The sequence below is a fragment of the Musca vetustissima genome, unplaced genomic scaffold, assembly GCF_032173495.1.
Source record: "Musca vetustissima isolate MV318-11 ecotype Yass unplaced genomic scaffold, APGP_CSIRO_Mvet_v1 utg8614, whole genome shotgun sequence".
Lineage (NCBI taxonomy): Eukaryota > Metazoa > Arthropoda > Insecta > Diptera > Muscidae > Musca > Musca vetustissima.
In genome coordinates, this window is record NW_026881398.1 from 41157 (window position 1) to 56946 (window position 15790).

A 15790-nucleotide genomic window follows, 5' to 3' on the forward strand; every position below is an offset into this window, starting at 1 on the left:
TGTCAAGGAACTTGGATAAAATTATTGAAAAAATTATTTTTCTTCCATTTTATTATTAATTCGTTCAAAAAACGTCCACAATCTTTGAAAATATTTGTTTTTTTTTAACAGCACTGCCATATGTTTTGATATAGATTCTCATTGAAATTTGGTAGAACTGTTCATTTTTACCTAAAATATGGCAACTCAACTGAGAGCAAGAGAGAACATTTGAGTATGACGCTGAGCAAAAATGAATAAAATCTATTTTAGCGTCAAGCGGCTAGACGAGAACGTCAGCCGTCGCGATTTCCCGTTGTCTATAAGAAACACACTGCAAAGGGCTGTCGCTGACTCTAGACTCTATGGTTGCGTTTAGACTCATAAGAAACACACGGCAAACGACTGTCGCTGACTCTAGACTCTATGGTTGCGTTTAGACTCTTAGCAAGCCAAAGTCTAAGGGATCTATAGAACGAAAAATGCAAAGTGGGATGTCTAGATCAGCAATTGGCACGCACAAGCAGCTGTTGCTTCTCTATTCACATTAAATTGATAACACAAAATTACCAACCAAAACATTGGTGCTCAGCTCTTTACGTTTTCGTTAAAAAAATTCAATGGTCAGATGATTTTCTTCCTATAGGGAAAAACGAGTACTCACTGGTCTTCAAATTTTTTTTCTATAGAAAACAATTCCTCAGCCTACTTAGGACTCTTTTTTTCTATAAAAAAATTCCTCAGACCTCAGAGGACTCTTTTTTCTAAAAAAAACCTCAGACCACTGAGAACTCTTTTTTCTAAAAAAATTCCTCAGTACCACTGAGGACTCTTTTTTCTAAAGAAAATATCTTCAACACGTTGAGAACTCTTTTTTCTATAGAAAAAAATTCCTCAGACCGCTGAGGACAGTTTTTTCTACAAAAAAAAAATCCTTTTATATATGAAAGAGTGCTCATTGGTCTGAGGAATTTGTTCTTTAGAGTTTTTCTTCCCTGCGATTTTTTTTTCAAAAAAGATAATGTGTCCTTAATTGTGTTTGTTTCTAATAAAAAGGTGGTCATCAGTGGTGTGATGATTTTTTTCTATAGAAAAGAGTTTGAAATAGTTTAAACCATTATTTACCTTGAATCATCTAGTGTAAGTGATCCCTTACTAAACGATGTTTAGTCTACGTTACGTGTCCGTTACTAATTCCCTCAAATTTAAATTACGTGCTATCAGTTGCCAGTGAATGCTATCGAAAAAGAAGAAGTGGAACAAGAACAAGCGCGAGATTTGCTAGTTTCATTCAAAATACAGCCATTTTGTGCAAATTTTGTAAGAATTTCAAAATAGAAGAACGAAAATAAATAGAAAAACAAAATAAAGATGTGGAATAATTTTGAACAATCCCCTTTGGAAGATGAAACTATTTCAAATGCTTTCTCTTCTCGGGGAATATTTCGTATTACCAGTGAAGATGAGGTGCGGTTTAGTGTTGAGGAATTTTGCAGTATTTTTAAATTGCTTTTTGTTGTTAATTTGTCTTCCAGATCCTACATCATCCTCATGTGCAGGCCTCGGTGCAAAATAAACGTATGGTTGTGGCCGTGGATAAAAGCATTTTCCTTTTGGAGGATGAACTTGTGGCCAAGTGTTTTGTATTGTCTTTTAATGCCAACATTGATATTTTGGCCATTTCGCATACAGGCAATTTAATTGTCTGCGGTTTGAGTGATGGTGAAATTCATGGAATTTATATCAAGGGTGTACCATTGTTTAGTCAATCGATTAAAGCCGAGGATATACATGTTGTGGGTGGCAAGACATTTGCTGGCATACAACAGGTGGGCAATACATTTTGCATAACATGCACAAATGGCAGTGTTTATAGGTGGGTATTTTTTTAGTTCCAAATTGATTTTTAATTGACTAAAACAAATATGTAAAACTTTTTGCAGCTTGACCGAAATCGATGAAAGTCCTTTGGAGGATAAATTAAACACGTCGTTGGTTGAAAATGAAATAAGCGATTTGGAAAAACATTTCTCCAGTGTTTGCCTCAAACGTATGTTTACCATTAGGGGGCTGAATGAAATCACTGCCGCATTGTTGATCAATCAAAATATGGATTATGTTGATATGAGTAAACAAATGGAACCACTGGTTATTGCCGGTGCTCATAATGCTGTCTATTTGCGTTCGTCACCGGATGATATTGTGCGATTGAGTATTCCCGAAATGTATCAGGGTGTCAAGGAAATCTATAATTTGGAAAATTTCATGTAAGTTCGTTATTACTATACTTGATATTTAATAACGTATTAAGTCATATTTTGAACTTTGAGGGAATGTCAATGGCCTTCAGACTTCAGAGTTGTGGTGGGTATAACCTTTTAAGATGGAACGTACCAGAGATGGATTCCTGTTGTATCATTCTGCCCAGCACAGACCAATTTCGCTTAAGTCTGACTCTTGTGACACATGGAATTTTTTATGGTGGTAGCAGTCAAATGTGATACCGCCGAAGTAGAGTTCTTTAACGTATACATTCCGCCGTTAAATATCCTTATTCCCCGTTAATTATCCGGCAATAGAAAATTAATGGAGATTGACAAAGTTCGCCGGACACACCATGGTGTCACCGTGTCTGATAAATAACGTAACCTGGCATCACGTCTTTGCCCTAAGATCAGACCTATCATCGTTTCTGTTTATAAACCACCCGACTTATTTACGTCTGTACGCCGCACTTTTCTGAATCATATGAAATCTAATTGACTATCATCAACAGATTGTAGATCATAATGAAGATCAATTTTGTCTTCCCATCACATTTTTCCCATTTTTTGTTACCTTTTTAACCATTTTCTCTGCTGTAGTGTCATGAACTAGCCATTTTAGATTCGCAGTGGAAACTTTTAAAAATTATTTTAATTAAGATTACCATCTAGATTAAAGTTTTCATAATGATTGAGTCTAATAACTTCGGGTTAGAGACCTCCTTTTACTAATTTTTTTTTTACATTTTTGTCCTTAGTATCATTCTAACCAATTCGGGACATTTATTGGAACTTTGTCCATATACAAAAATTCTATTGGATACCTGTGAGCTAAGCGATCCACCATTATTAATCGACAATCTAATTGTTATGGATTGCAATGATGAGCATATTGAATTCCTTATTCTCACCAAGCATACCAAACAAGATGAACGTTGTATTAAAATTGTCGATTATCCCGGTAAGTGCTCCACCCATTTTCAAAATCCATTTTTAATTGCAATTTTTATTGGTTTTCACAGGTCTTAAATGCCACAATGAATTGGATGTGTCGGAACACTCTTGGTTGGTACAGCAACCAAAATGTTCAGTAAATTTATATTATTTATCTGGTGGTGAATGTAATGCAAATGATTTACCCACCATTTTGGAAATGATTTTGGTTTCGGAAACACATCCAAGTGAACGTTTTAAGAAACTAATTGCCAAGGGCCACTTGGAAGAGGCTGAAGATTTTGGTCGACAATTTGAGTTATGTCTACAGCCGATTTATGAGGCAAAGGCTAAGAAGATATTAGTTGAAATGAATTCGTTGAGTGATGTAAGTATATGATTTACTTCATAAATAATCGAAAAATATTAAAACCGGTTCTCTTTTTTCTTTCAGAATAACCCCGAATTATTAAATGAGCTTTTTGCCAATCTAATGGAACTTTTACACAAAATTGAAAACAAAGAATTCTTCCGGCAAAATCGTATGTTTAACATACCATCCCGAAAGATTTTGGAGAAATATCTTAAAGAGGTTCTAAATCATTTGGATGAAGAGGTATAATGTGTACACACACACTTTTCAATATATGTAAATATGTATTAATTATTAACCCCTCTCATATTGTCCTTACAGATCGACGAACAACATATTTTAGAAATTGTTGAGCAATTGGATCGTTTGAAAACACTGGCCATTCTTGATCCCTATGAAATAAATATGGATTGGCAAAAATTTGTCTATCATCCAAATTTAATAAAATATATAAATTCTTTATTTAAATCGGATATGTCAACAGCATCCTTAATCTGGAAACGTCACTCATGTGCCATATTACCGCAATTAAATGAAAATGAGTTGAGAAAGTTGCTGAGTTTAATACCCAGTGATACAAAACCTTTCAATATTTTACAATGGCTTAGGCAATTTGTTCCAGTTGTTAGTAATACCCATCCAAATATAATGCCATTCATAACCGACTGGAGTATTGAAAAAACACGTTCACTGCAATATGCTGAACATTGGCCTGAAATTGGTTTGGAATTTTCAACAAAAGTCACTGAAATATTTGAGGATATACAATTTATGCACTCGGATGTGAGACGGCAACATGAACGTAACATTTCCAAGCTAAGGGATTTGGTTAATGCCCTGCAGGATTTATTTGTGCTGAAGAAGAGTTATAATCTTATTTTTACATTGGATAATTATTTGCAGGTGGGTAGGAATTTTACTAAAATTTTAGTGTTTTTATTAAAATTTAAACTCTCTCCTTCCTACAGGACAGCATTGATGAAACGGCTAAATGTATTTTGCTACGTGTCCATTTGGATAATTTAAAAAGTTTGGTCAATGATTTCCTTTATCCAATATATCAGGAAAAAGGCAAATCTCCAGTGGCTGCCATTAGACGTTATATATGTCAATTGGTTGCCAGTCGAAATTCATTTTCCACATGGCTGGAGAGATCAGTGGCCTGCATCGACCTTTTGCACAATGAAGATGATCGTTTGGAATCGGCTTTATTAGTGCTACAGGTAAGCCAATACATAAACTAAAAATGTACGATTATTTTTATTGATTTGTGGTGATTATTCTTTTTCAGAACTCTCCCGTTCCCTGGCCTGATACGGTTGATCCTTTGATCAAATTACGCTACTCAACCCACCCATTGGCATTGAAAATCAATACAGAATATGAAATTCAAGTTATTAAAATTATGAAAGCCAAATATAATTGGCCAGCCGATTGTGCATCAGATATGAATTTAAATTTATTTATGTTTCGTATTATAAAAATGGATTTACCCGATATGTTGGATGATATACGCATTTTGACGAAAGCAGCACCAGAAATTGCCACCGCGGCCAATTTTAATTGTTGCTATCAAATGGTGCGAAAGGGTAAGCCAGATGTGGCATGTGAATTTTTTAAATCTCTTAAGGCCGATATAAATCCGAAATATGCCACAGAGGTGGCGGAACTATTTGCGGTAAGTTTTTAAATAAACAAAAACAATTTTTTTGAAGAATATTTTTTAGAGACATTCCTCACGCTTCGTAGGTTGGTATAAAAAATAGTTTTAGGGACCACGCCAAGCGTGGATTAAAAAAAAAAACTTTTTTAAGGAACCTCCGAAGTGTCGATTTAAAAATATATATATTTTTTTAAGAAATCTCCGAAATGGAGATTAAAAAAAAAATAATTTTTTAAGGAATTTAAAACTTTATATGTTGTTTTTATTTTCAGGAAGTTTTGGAACACTCTCCCACACCCCTAACTGAGGCGGCAATATTGGAACAAAAAAATCTAATTGAATTCTTTAAATTCATTTCATCTAAGACTTGTCCAACAGCACAGAAACGTTTGAAGGCCATACAAAATCGTTTCATTCTTCGGCACAAATACGATTTACAAATCAACGATGTCATTGATTTGGCACCCTATCAAAATCGTCTACACTATCTCAGCATGGCTTTGGAAAATGTCATTAAACGTAGCCAAGAAACCGATAATGTTTGTAATTATTTTGTTGGTGAAATTTCCGATTTGGCCAATGCCTTGGATTTATCGAAAATGTTTGTGGTAAAGCGATTGTGTCAGCGTACAAAATGTCTCATCATAACCTGTGCACTAACCTATCAAATGTTAGATATTATCGATTGTAATAAGGATAATAAAAATGATTTTATTGACTTGGCTCTGGAGTTATTGGCCCAACAAATACAGCTGACAAAAAGTTCACAGAACTCCAGTACATTGGCTGCCCTACTCAATGATAATGATCCTTTGGCTTTCCCCTTGGCATATGAGTTATTGGTTCGGGCCTCTGTGGTGGAGACGAATCGAATCAATGAATTGTCGGAATTAATAAATTATGTGCGAATTGGTAGTACCGGTTATAGTTCAGATGCCATATCACAATTTTATGAAAATCGTGATAAGGAAATATCGCAATTAATTTGTGAGGCCATAGATGCCTCAGAAATAACTGTGGGCGAGATCACATTGAATTTCTCAACGAATTTGAATAATTCCTTTGACATCAAACAGGAAATTAAACCCAAAAAACGTTATTCCGTTTCGGTGTTTGATGATGTGGCACCATTACCCACTCAGACTTCGCAAGCAAAGGTATGTTAGGAGAAAAAAAATAAAAATACTCTTAGTACCCTATGTGTATATTTCAAATCTTACAGGTCAATCACAGTGAACATATCCATATTGTCAAATTTATTTCCCGCACCTTATTATTTCTAATTGTTCAAACTCCTCCCACCAATTATCTGTTGATAAAATTAAAAGAATTCATATTTGGTCCTAATTTGGATATAAAAATTGATGTAGATAGTGCCAAGGATGATTTCTTTGTATCGTTGGAACATCTCATTAAAAATAAAATGCACACCGTATGGTATACCATGGCCCAATATGTTTTGGACTATCAAAAACGTCATAATTGTAAATTGATAAATTGCGACTTTGTATCCCTGCAAATGGGTAGAGTATTTCGTCATCTCCTATCACAGAAGGATGTCAACTTTCTGGGTAAGCTTTTTATTTATTTATTTATTTATTCGTTTCCTTTGCAATTTAAGCCAATTTACAATTCATGTGGCCAATTTAAAGTTAATTACAAAGATTCCACCTTATTTCTTTTTAATTTCTTTTAAATATTTGAATTAAAAATAAATTGAAAAAAAAAATAATATATCTTGTTTTTTATAGATCTCTTTGTTATGCTCATTTCCGATCCACATTCATCAATGCTTTTGGAAAAGCTGGAAAATGATTTGAAAACTGATCAACAAAAAGTAAATTTCCTAATACTCTCCGAAATGTATAATGTGCATTCGGAAGATACCATCAATGTGGAGAATATTAGGACAAAGTAAGTAACAAAATTATTAATAATTTATTTCAAACAACAAAACAAAATTCACTTACATCCATTTCCAAGTATTTGGAACATTTTTTTATATACATATTTTATTTGTTTTCCTTTCCAGACGCATCAAACATTTTTATTATATGGAATTTTGCAAACAAGATCCCTCAATCAAGGGTAAATTCAATGCCGATATTGATTCTATAGAACAGCTACTGAAAGAATTTCACAATAAACAATTGGATGTTTCTTTGTTGGAGAGGATGAGTGCCGATTTCAATTTGGACTATCAAAAAATGTTGATATCACAAGTAAGTTCCATATCAGTTTTTATTTATGTTTTCTTATCAACAGGATAACATCTTTAAGATGTCTGCATAAAAGGTAAGTGTTTTTTTATCTGAAAATCTTGCATTCCGACAAAGAGATATAGGAAACTTATATAAAAAGGCCAGTAAATCAAAGATTAATCTTGTGATTGGGATGCCTACAAAGGAAATTTTAATAGGTATAAGACTAAGATCGAGAAAGCTAAACGTAAGTCTTGGATATATTTTTTTAGTGAGTCGATATAAGAGACCTGCATAAAAGCTAAGTCGTTTTTTGTTTTTGAAAACCTTGCATCCCTCAAAAATCGAAGTATGAAAATAAAATTTCAATAAGTACAAAAGTGAGATTAAGAAAGCTAAACGTAGATCTTTGGATATGCTTTAGTGAGTCGATAAAATGTGTTAATGAAGCGGTGAGATCTTGGAAAATAATATGAAAGGATCCTAAGTCAATATATAGTATTAAAGAAATGATTTCACGTGGATCGTCTCTGGTTTAGAGACCATATAATTTTCGTCAGATACTCATTTTCCGGAGAGTAGAGACTTTTCAAGACTATAAATCTCTAGGACCAATTCGTGTAACATCAGCGATGCTGCAAATTGACGCTTCATACCAAGTCTTGCGGATAAGGTAATGGTGACATCCATTCCGGAAGATGGGAAACCTAGTATCACTTTACCGAATGATTGCAGACAGATTAGTCTTTCTTAACTTCTTTTGAAGGCAATGGAAAGGTTACTCGATCTTGAGATTAGAAAATCCTTATACTTCAAAAAAACGGAGAACTACAATTCAACGCTGGCGGTCTTCCTTACTATAGAACCTCATAAAATGTATTGGTAGGTAATGCGGAGACTTTGTTTGTTCCAACTTGTCATTTTATCTCAACGACTTGAAAAATGCCGTCGAGCGTTACGCCCAATTGCAAGTGCCGATTGTCGTTTATCACCCTAACAGTTCCCGATGCCTTAAAAATTGGCAGGGTGGTTTTGCTACTGAAGGCATGCAAGGATGCCAGCAAAGGTGAATCATACAGACCGATCTCAATTTTGTCGCCAATAGCTATGACTTTGGAGGCATTGATACTGCCGGAAATGGCACAACAACAGCTTTGCACACCATTTCCACACATATAACCGAAGGACTCAACCAGAACAGGCCGTTTAATACATAGGACAGTTATGGTGACGCTGGATCCCTATTATAATATCAATAGACTAATCCGACGTCATAACTTCCGAACGTCGTACTTTCCTTTACCATGTGAAAGCCAATAGGCAAGAGTTCAGAAATTTCACCAATCAGAGAACTGTCCATTCCTTCTGATGCTCAGTTAGCTGGGTCATATACCCGAATTGAACCACAACTTCCCAGCAGAGTCGGCAAGATTAGCATTTTAGCGTGATGAACTTCGTCGTACAAACCCTAGAATCAGAGAACTGACAATGGAGGTAAAAAGTTTAGTCAGGAGGAACCACCACAATTTACGTTGGAGCATGTGGGAAATGCGTTCATAAGCGCAACATCATCCAAGGCGCTTAGAATCTCTACGATGCTATGTTGAAGCAATTTGATGAGCCAGGAGTAAAGCACCTAACCACAGTTTTCCATTTGTCGTTAGTCACCCTAATAGTTCCCGATGCCTGAAAAATGGACAGGGTGGTCCTGCTACTGAAGCCAGTCAAGGATGCTTTGCACGCCTTTTCCACACATGTAACGAAATATGTCGAATAATACGGCAGTTATGGTGTCGTTGGATTTACCAAAAGCATTTGATCAACCCTCCTGCTTAATTTAAAACGTTGGATCGTAAATTATATGTTTGGACGCCAGTCGTACCTGGAATTCAGAAATAAGACGTTGAAAGCCAATAGATTTAAAAAGGGAATTTCGCAAAGAGTGGTGATATCTCCGGACCTGTTTAACTTTGCCTTTTTGAAATTCCACGTCCTACGGAAAGATCGCTGCGTACGCGAAATTCAGCTATACCACCACATGGACAACGGAGATGCTGCTACCATTTAGTGTGCAGGTCGATGGGTCCACAATTCCGGTCATCAAATCCGGGCTAAGATTCTTGGGGACACATTCGATAGTCTCTAGAAGTGGTTCGCGCATACCACAGCTATTTGCTATAAAATCAGGAGCAGAAACAATGGTCTCATGTTGCTAGCCGCACTTGGGGAGCTGAAAAAGAAACCTTTTTAATAACATATTCAACTATAGACCGGTTTGTTATAAACTATGCGACCCCAGTGTGGTCCGCCATGTACGGCAGGACCAAAAAATTATGATATATGCGAGAGTCAGAACAGCGGACGAGGAATAAGGAAATGTCCGCCACAAAATCAACAGCGAACATGCGCCTACTTGAGTGTGCAGGTCAATGGGTCCAAAATTTGAAACTAATTACCACCAAGGTTCTAGGGACCACATTAGATGTCTTTAAAAGTCGTCCGCGCATGCCACAGCTATTTGCGATAAAGTAAGGAGCAGGGACATACAAGGTTTTCATGTCGCTAGCCGATATCATTTGGGGAGCTGATAGAGAAAAATATTTATTTGACTCACTTTGTATATTTTTCAATTTTCCTTATTTCAGGTTATAAGCATTTTGCAGGCTCAGGAAATGCAATTCGAAATCAAAACAGATAGTTTTGGAGATGAAGAATTGGTGATGATAACAACCGTTGAGAGTATACGCAACCTATGTCAACCATATATAAATGAAATAAAAAATACCGAATTTTTAACATCCAAACTTAAGCAATTTATAGATGAGGTAAAATAAAAAAATCCTATCAGTTAAAAACTATAACTCCCCTCAAAACTTTTCTTACAGATTAACATCTATTTCTATGAATTATATTTATGCGTCATCGAAATTCTCTTATACTTCGAAGCTGTGCCAAAAGAAATGCAAGTTTGGACAAGTATTCTACATTTTCTAAAACATAAAATGGTTGTACGAAGACGCAACCGTCCCGGTCAATTAGAGAATGATATGTGGTTTGAATCACAAAAAGAGATTGGTGTCTTACCGAAGATAGCACGTTATCGTTTGCCATTTAAACCGATTGTCGAACAACCGCTGAAGGATATTTTAGATTCCGAATTAAATGTCGACAATTGTGAATCATGGTTTCCACTTATACAAATGCACACTGTGCTTAAGGGTTCCACAGATATTGCACACAATTGTGACTATTTTTGTATGTCGGCTGTTAAGAATTCCATTACAGAATACAAAAGTCGGGATGATGGTGAAACATGGCATTTGCAACCTACAAATAATGCTTTCCTTAAATCCATTTTACGTTTGGTTAAACATGTCCATAATCCTTCCAAAGCATTCCTGATCTTATATTTTGTTTCCAATTATGCCCCTGATGGTGCTGATCAAGTTGAGGCATCCTATGAATGTTATAAATATTGTATAGAACATGAAAAGGAAATAACCGATACAAAATGTCAAGAGCAAATTATTAAAATTAAACGAAATTTCCCCATATTGAAGACACAACATCTGCTTTACATTTATGGGTTAACCGATGAGAAGACAATGCGTCTTATTGAAAATCCCACTGAGTTAATATATCATTTGTATCATCATGATATACTATTGAAAGGAGGTAAATTGGACATCAATACGGTGGTGAAAGAAATTGCCGAATTGCATAATCTGAATTTGGAAACGATACAATTTAAATTGCTACAAAAATGGTTGTCGTTTACGGTTGACACCCCAGATGGTACGGTATTGGATGAAACGCTCTTTGAAGATCAAAATTTGGCCGATAATGCCAGTGAAGATTCAGGAACATCGGCAGAAAATGTTATAAGGTAATGTAGGATTTTTTTAGAAGTTGTTTTTATGATTTAATAATTTTATTGTTTTTTTTTTTTAATTTTTGTATTTTTAGAGCAAATTATGTCATCAATAGCTGGCCTAAAGAAGTGGCAGTGCAATTTTTGGTAGCTCATATTTTTCCAGCTGATGGGTAAGTTTATAATTTATTTTTTCTTTGGATTTTAAAACACAGTTTTTCATAATGTACAATTTATTCGAAATGCATAAAAATAATAGTAAATATTTAAACATAAGATGGAGCGTGGACGGACTCGAGACCTGAGACTCTTAATCTCTTAGCTGAGACTCATTTCCAAGGTTGCAAAGATGTGGATGCCATCAACGGTGAACGTGATGACACTCAGCCTCTCGCGACTCTAGATTTGGATCTGATTGGCAAGGTGGTTAACAGAAATAAGATACGCTGGGCACTCAATACATTTAAACCATATAAATCGCTAGGACCAGATGGAATCACACCGGCGATGCTTCAATTTGTTTCACTAAGTATATATCTGATCCTTGAGAAGATCTATACGGCGTGTTTGACTCTCACTTGCGTTCCGGGTCTATGGAACGAAGTAAAGGTTACTTACATTTCCAAAATGGTGAAACCAAGCTACTCTGCACTAAAGGACTATAGACCCATTAGCCTATCATCATTTCTCCTCAAGACTCTCGAAAGACTGATCGACCTGGAGATTAGGAGTCGTATAGACACCACCTCTCTTAGCAATTCACATCACGCATACATAAAGGGCAAGTCTGTAGAATCTGCACTGCTCGATGTTGTAAGTTACATTTAGAGGAGTATGGAAAATTCAAACTTTACGCTGGCTGTCTTCCTAGATATAGAGGGAGCCTTTAACAACGTTAAACTTGAGTCCGAAAACCACTAACTCAAAAAAGTTGGCACTCCTGAAACCCTTACGTGTTGGATAGAAAAAATGCTAAACAACAGAATTAAAAAATTCAAATTTGGGGGATACAAAATCAGAAAAATCGTAACTATAGGCACACCTCAAGGAGGGACGCTCTCACCGTTACTATGGCTATTGATAATTAACAACATACTGATGGAACTAGACGGGAAAGGTATCAAAGTCGTAGCTTATGCGGACGACGTAGTGATATTGATTTTCGGAAAATTTCCGTCAACAATCTCGGAGCTTATGCAAAGAGCATTACTGGCGCTGTCACGCTGGGCCAAGACGAACGGCCTTGGTGAAAAGACGGAACTGGTAATGTTCACTAGGAAGCGTAAGCTCGGCGTTTCTGCTCCACCAACACTGGATGGAGTGCAACTTCATCTATCACCCGAAGCAAAGTACCTTGGCACAATCCATTACGATGGAACAGGAACGCTGAGGAACGGGCGAAGTGAGTGCACTCTTGCATGCAAAAATTACACTGGTTGTATAACACCGTAGTAAGGCCCATCCTTTCCTATGGTTCTCTTGTTTGGAGGAACTGCCTGCGCCAAAAGTCGACATCCAGCAAATTAGATAAGGTACAAAGATCCGCCTCGATTTTAATAACAGGAGCCATGTGGAGCACGCCACAAGCATCTCTGAATGCAATGCTGAACTTAAGGCCACTGTTCCTCATCATTAAGTGTCAGGCCGCACGTAATGCCCTAAGGCTGCATGAACAAAATCTTTGGCAATGTTGTCTTTGGCATGGTTGTATCTTGAACGAACCAGGTATGACATTGGACCTACGCGTAAAACTAAGCGACTATATATCACCAGTCCTGAAATTTGACGATGTAGATGTCGTTATTTCTAGTAGAGACGACTGGAATCGGGCTAACCCTCCTCTGGACGGTCTGGCTTTCTACATAGACGGATCCAAGATAGAAGAAGGTACAGGGGCCGGTTAACCTACAGTTAACCTTGAGTTAACCTACAAGCTGGATAGCAACTGTAGTGTTTTCCAAACTGAAATCTTCGCGATTTGGAAGGCAGCGGAACTGATAAAAAGTCTGGATCCAGAGATCATTGAACCGTTGCCTATCTTTGTGGATAGTCAAGCGGCACATAAAGCCAAATCTGAGACCGTCCTCAAGTGTATTACAGCTTTGGAACAACTTACCTACAGCTATCGGCTGTGTTAGGTAACAAGACACCGTGACATCATGGACAAAGAAAGAGCAGACGAATTATCAAGACGAGGATCTCAATCTACAGACCTAGCAATTGATGGCTCAATCAAACCACTCATATGTCATCTTTATCGGAATTTTGAAGCGTTCTTCGACGAAAGAGCCTATGAAATCTGTCTACCAAAAGGACACACTCAGTGTGGAACCTGAGCAAAGCTGAAATAAGAATAATGACATGAATGACAGGAATCATTACTGGTCATTGCAATATCAGGGCCTTTACCATGATACAAATGATTAATGTAGACTCTCTGTTGACGAGGAGGAGACGGAGACAATTGAGCATCACTGTCCAGTGCTGGCTTACAGACGGCCCAGACTAGTGGGTGCTCATTTTCCACCGAGTCTTAGTATCTTCTCAACAACGGAACCTGCTCTAATCTACAGCATAATTAGAAAACTAAAGTGGTTGGGAAAAGTACAACCTTGACACGTAATATATCTTCTGTCCAATCTTTATAGCCATCGATACTATCTCATACTTACCTTCATACACTTCCTTGCAAGCTTCCCATCTCTCTATCCCCCTTCTTCTCTCCTCCATGGATCTCTCCATATATTTTTCTTTTCGTGGATGATCACAATAGACCTGACGGTCTCAGAGTGCTGCAGCCACAAAAGTGACTGCACATTCCCAAACCTAACCTATTTTAAAAATAAGTTGGAATATTTGTATTATGAATACTCCACAAGGGATTAGTGTGGATATCGAATAAGTAAAAACAAAATACTTCTTTCATTCTACCTGCTTTTAAAAACAGATTTGTTAACGTTTTTGAAATTGGGTCGAAATTGACCATCTCAGATTTTTATTTGCTGGTAGACTTGTGTTTGGAACATACCTCATTTTCACACATATTTGCAGAGGATCTAACCAAAACAGACCATGCAATCGAACCCATTTAATATTACTTTTTTATTTTCCTTTTTGCAGCACCGTTAATACCTCCAAACAGCTACAAATGTATGAATGCTATTTCAAATTGTACGATGGCAGTAAATCGTTTGACAATACCTTGAGTCAGAAGCAATATATTACCATAAAATGTGTCCATGAACTGAAAAAACTCGGCTATAATTCTAGTTTAGATAAATTCGCGAATAGCAATAAAATTGATATCCTCAAGACAATATGGCAGCGAAACACTCACAACGCCAATACATTACAAATATTGGCAAACATTTGTCTTGGATTTGATATCTATTTATCGAAAGTTTGGAATGGTATATTGAAACGTATGGTTATGATTGGTATGGTGAAGGAATTGAATGCCTTAGTGGATTTGCTATCATGTAAACCGCAATTGTTGCACACAGAAGGTTTAATTTTGGCATGGGATTGTGTTCTAATGCATCCCTTTAAAAATGCCAATCAAACCAAGTCGATGGAACAGGAGGAACTATTGCATAAGACATTGTTCCGATTGCAGGTGAGTTTGGAAAATTAATTTTATTATAAAATACATTTTTATATTTGAATTATTTGTTTTTTTTTTTTTTTTGTTTTTTGTTTTTGTTTTTTTTTAGAGCTGTCCCGTGGTGCATTCTTTGAATCTTTTGAAATTTGCCGAAAATTGTGAACGTTTGAATAGACCCCACATGGCTGCAATATTTTTGGCATTCTGTCGAACTGACGAACAAAGAAATCAAATTAAAAATGTGAGTATAACACCACGCAACATTTTTAAAAATGTATTGATGTTATGGTAAATATTCAAATATTTAATAGACATTGGGATGGATTTGTGAAATAATATGTTATCTATTTATTATTACTCATAATCAAAATATTTAAAATTGTTTCCATTCTCCATTTCTCATTTCAGCTCATCACAACACGCAATGCTAAAATGCGTCAAGACATTTTAGATTTAGAAGATGCCGGAATACTACCATTTATTTTAAATTTTGCTCTTAAAGAATTGAAATTATAGATTATTGCGTGGCAGATTTAAGTTCTTCATAATGCATATGCAAATACATAACAGGTATTCATTCATATCTCATTAACCCATTCCATTAAGTTATTTTTACTTAAAGTTATTTTATTTAATTTAATTTTTTTCCTTCTATATTTATATCACATGAAAATAATAAATCAAATACTTATTATGAATTGTTTATAATATATATTTTTTGTTTTATTTATTTAATTTATAACCATATTAATATTTATGATTTTTATACCCTTCACCACACTGTGGTACAGGGTATTATGTCTTTGTGCATATGTTTGTAACAGGCAAAAGGAAACGAGATAGACACATGGTTCCTTTTGAGAATATGCATAGAATCACTTTCTAAGTCGATTTATGCATGT

General features: G+C 35.9%; 1 protein-coding gene across 1 annotated transcript; it reads left to right on the plus strand.

Annotated features, from left to right (window-relative positions):
• Positions 1-1335: 1335 nt before the first annotated feature.
• On the plus strand, positions 1336-15410 carry LOC133327349 (uncharacterized). The gene is made up of 19 exons (XM_061535909.1): positions 1336-1446; positions 1515-1855; positions 1923-2246; positions 3002-3204; positions 3266-3564; positions 3631-3792; positions 3871-4452; positions 4518-4772; positions 4841-5227; positions 5485-6369; positions 6435-6783; positions 6964-7126; positions 7245-7434; positions 10059-10238; positions 10299-11299; positions 11380-11457; positions 14405-14900; positions 14998-15129; positions 15297-15410. The coding sequence occupies exons 1-19, from the start codon at positions 1351-1353 to the stop codon at positions 15402-15404; spliced, it is 6231 nt and encodes a 2076-aa protein (XP_061391893.1). The 5' UTR covers positions 1336-1350; the 3' UTR covers positions 15405-15410.
• The last annotated feature ends 380 nt before the right edge of the window (positions 15411-15790 follow it).

Bases quoted from the DNA above. Each gene is read 5' to 3' on its own strand.
- LOC133327349 (XM_061535909.1), top strand. From the start codon at position 1,351: ATGTGGAATAATTTTGAACAATCCCCTTTGGAAGATGAAACTATTTCA. The intron at 6,784-6,963 runs GTAAGCTTTTTA...TGTTTTTTATAG, and splicing joins GAAGGATGTCAACTTTCTGG to ATCTCTTTGTTATGCTCATT. The intron at 15,130-15,296 runs GTGAGTATAACA...TTCTCATTTCAG, and splicing joins AAAGAAATCAAATTAAAAAT to CTCATCACAACACGCAATGC.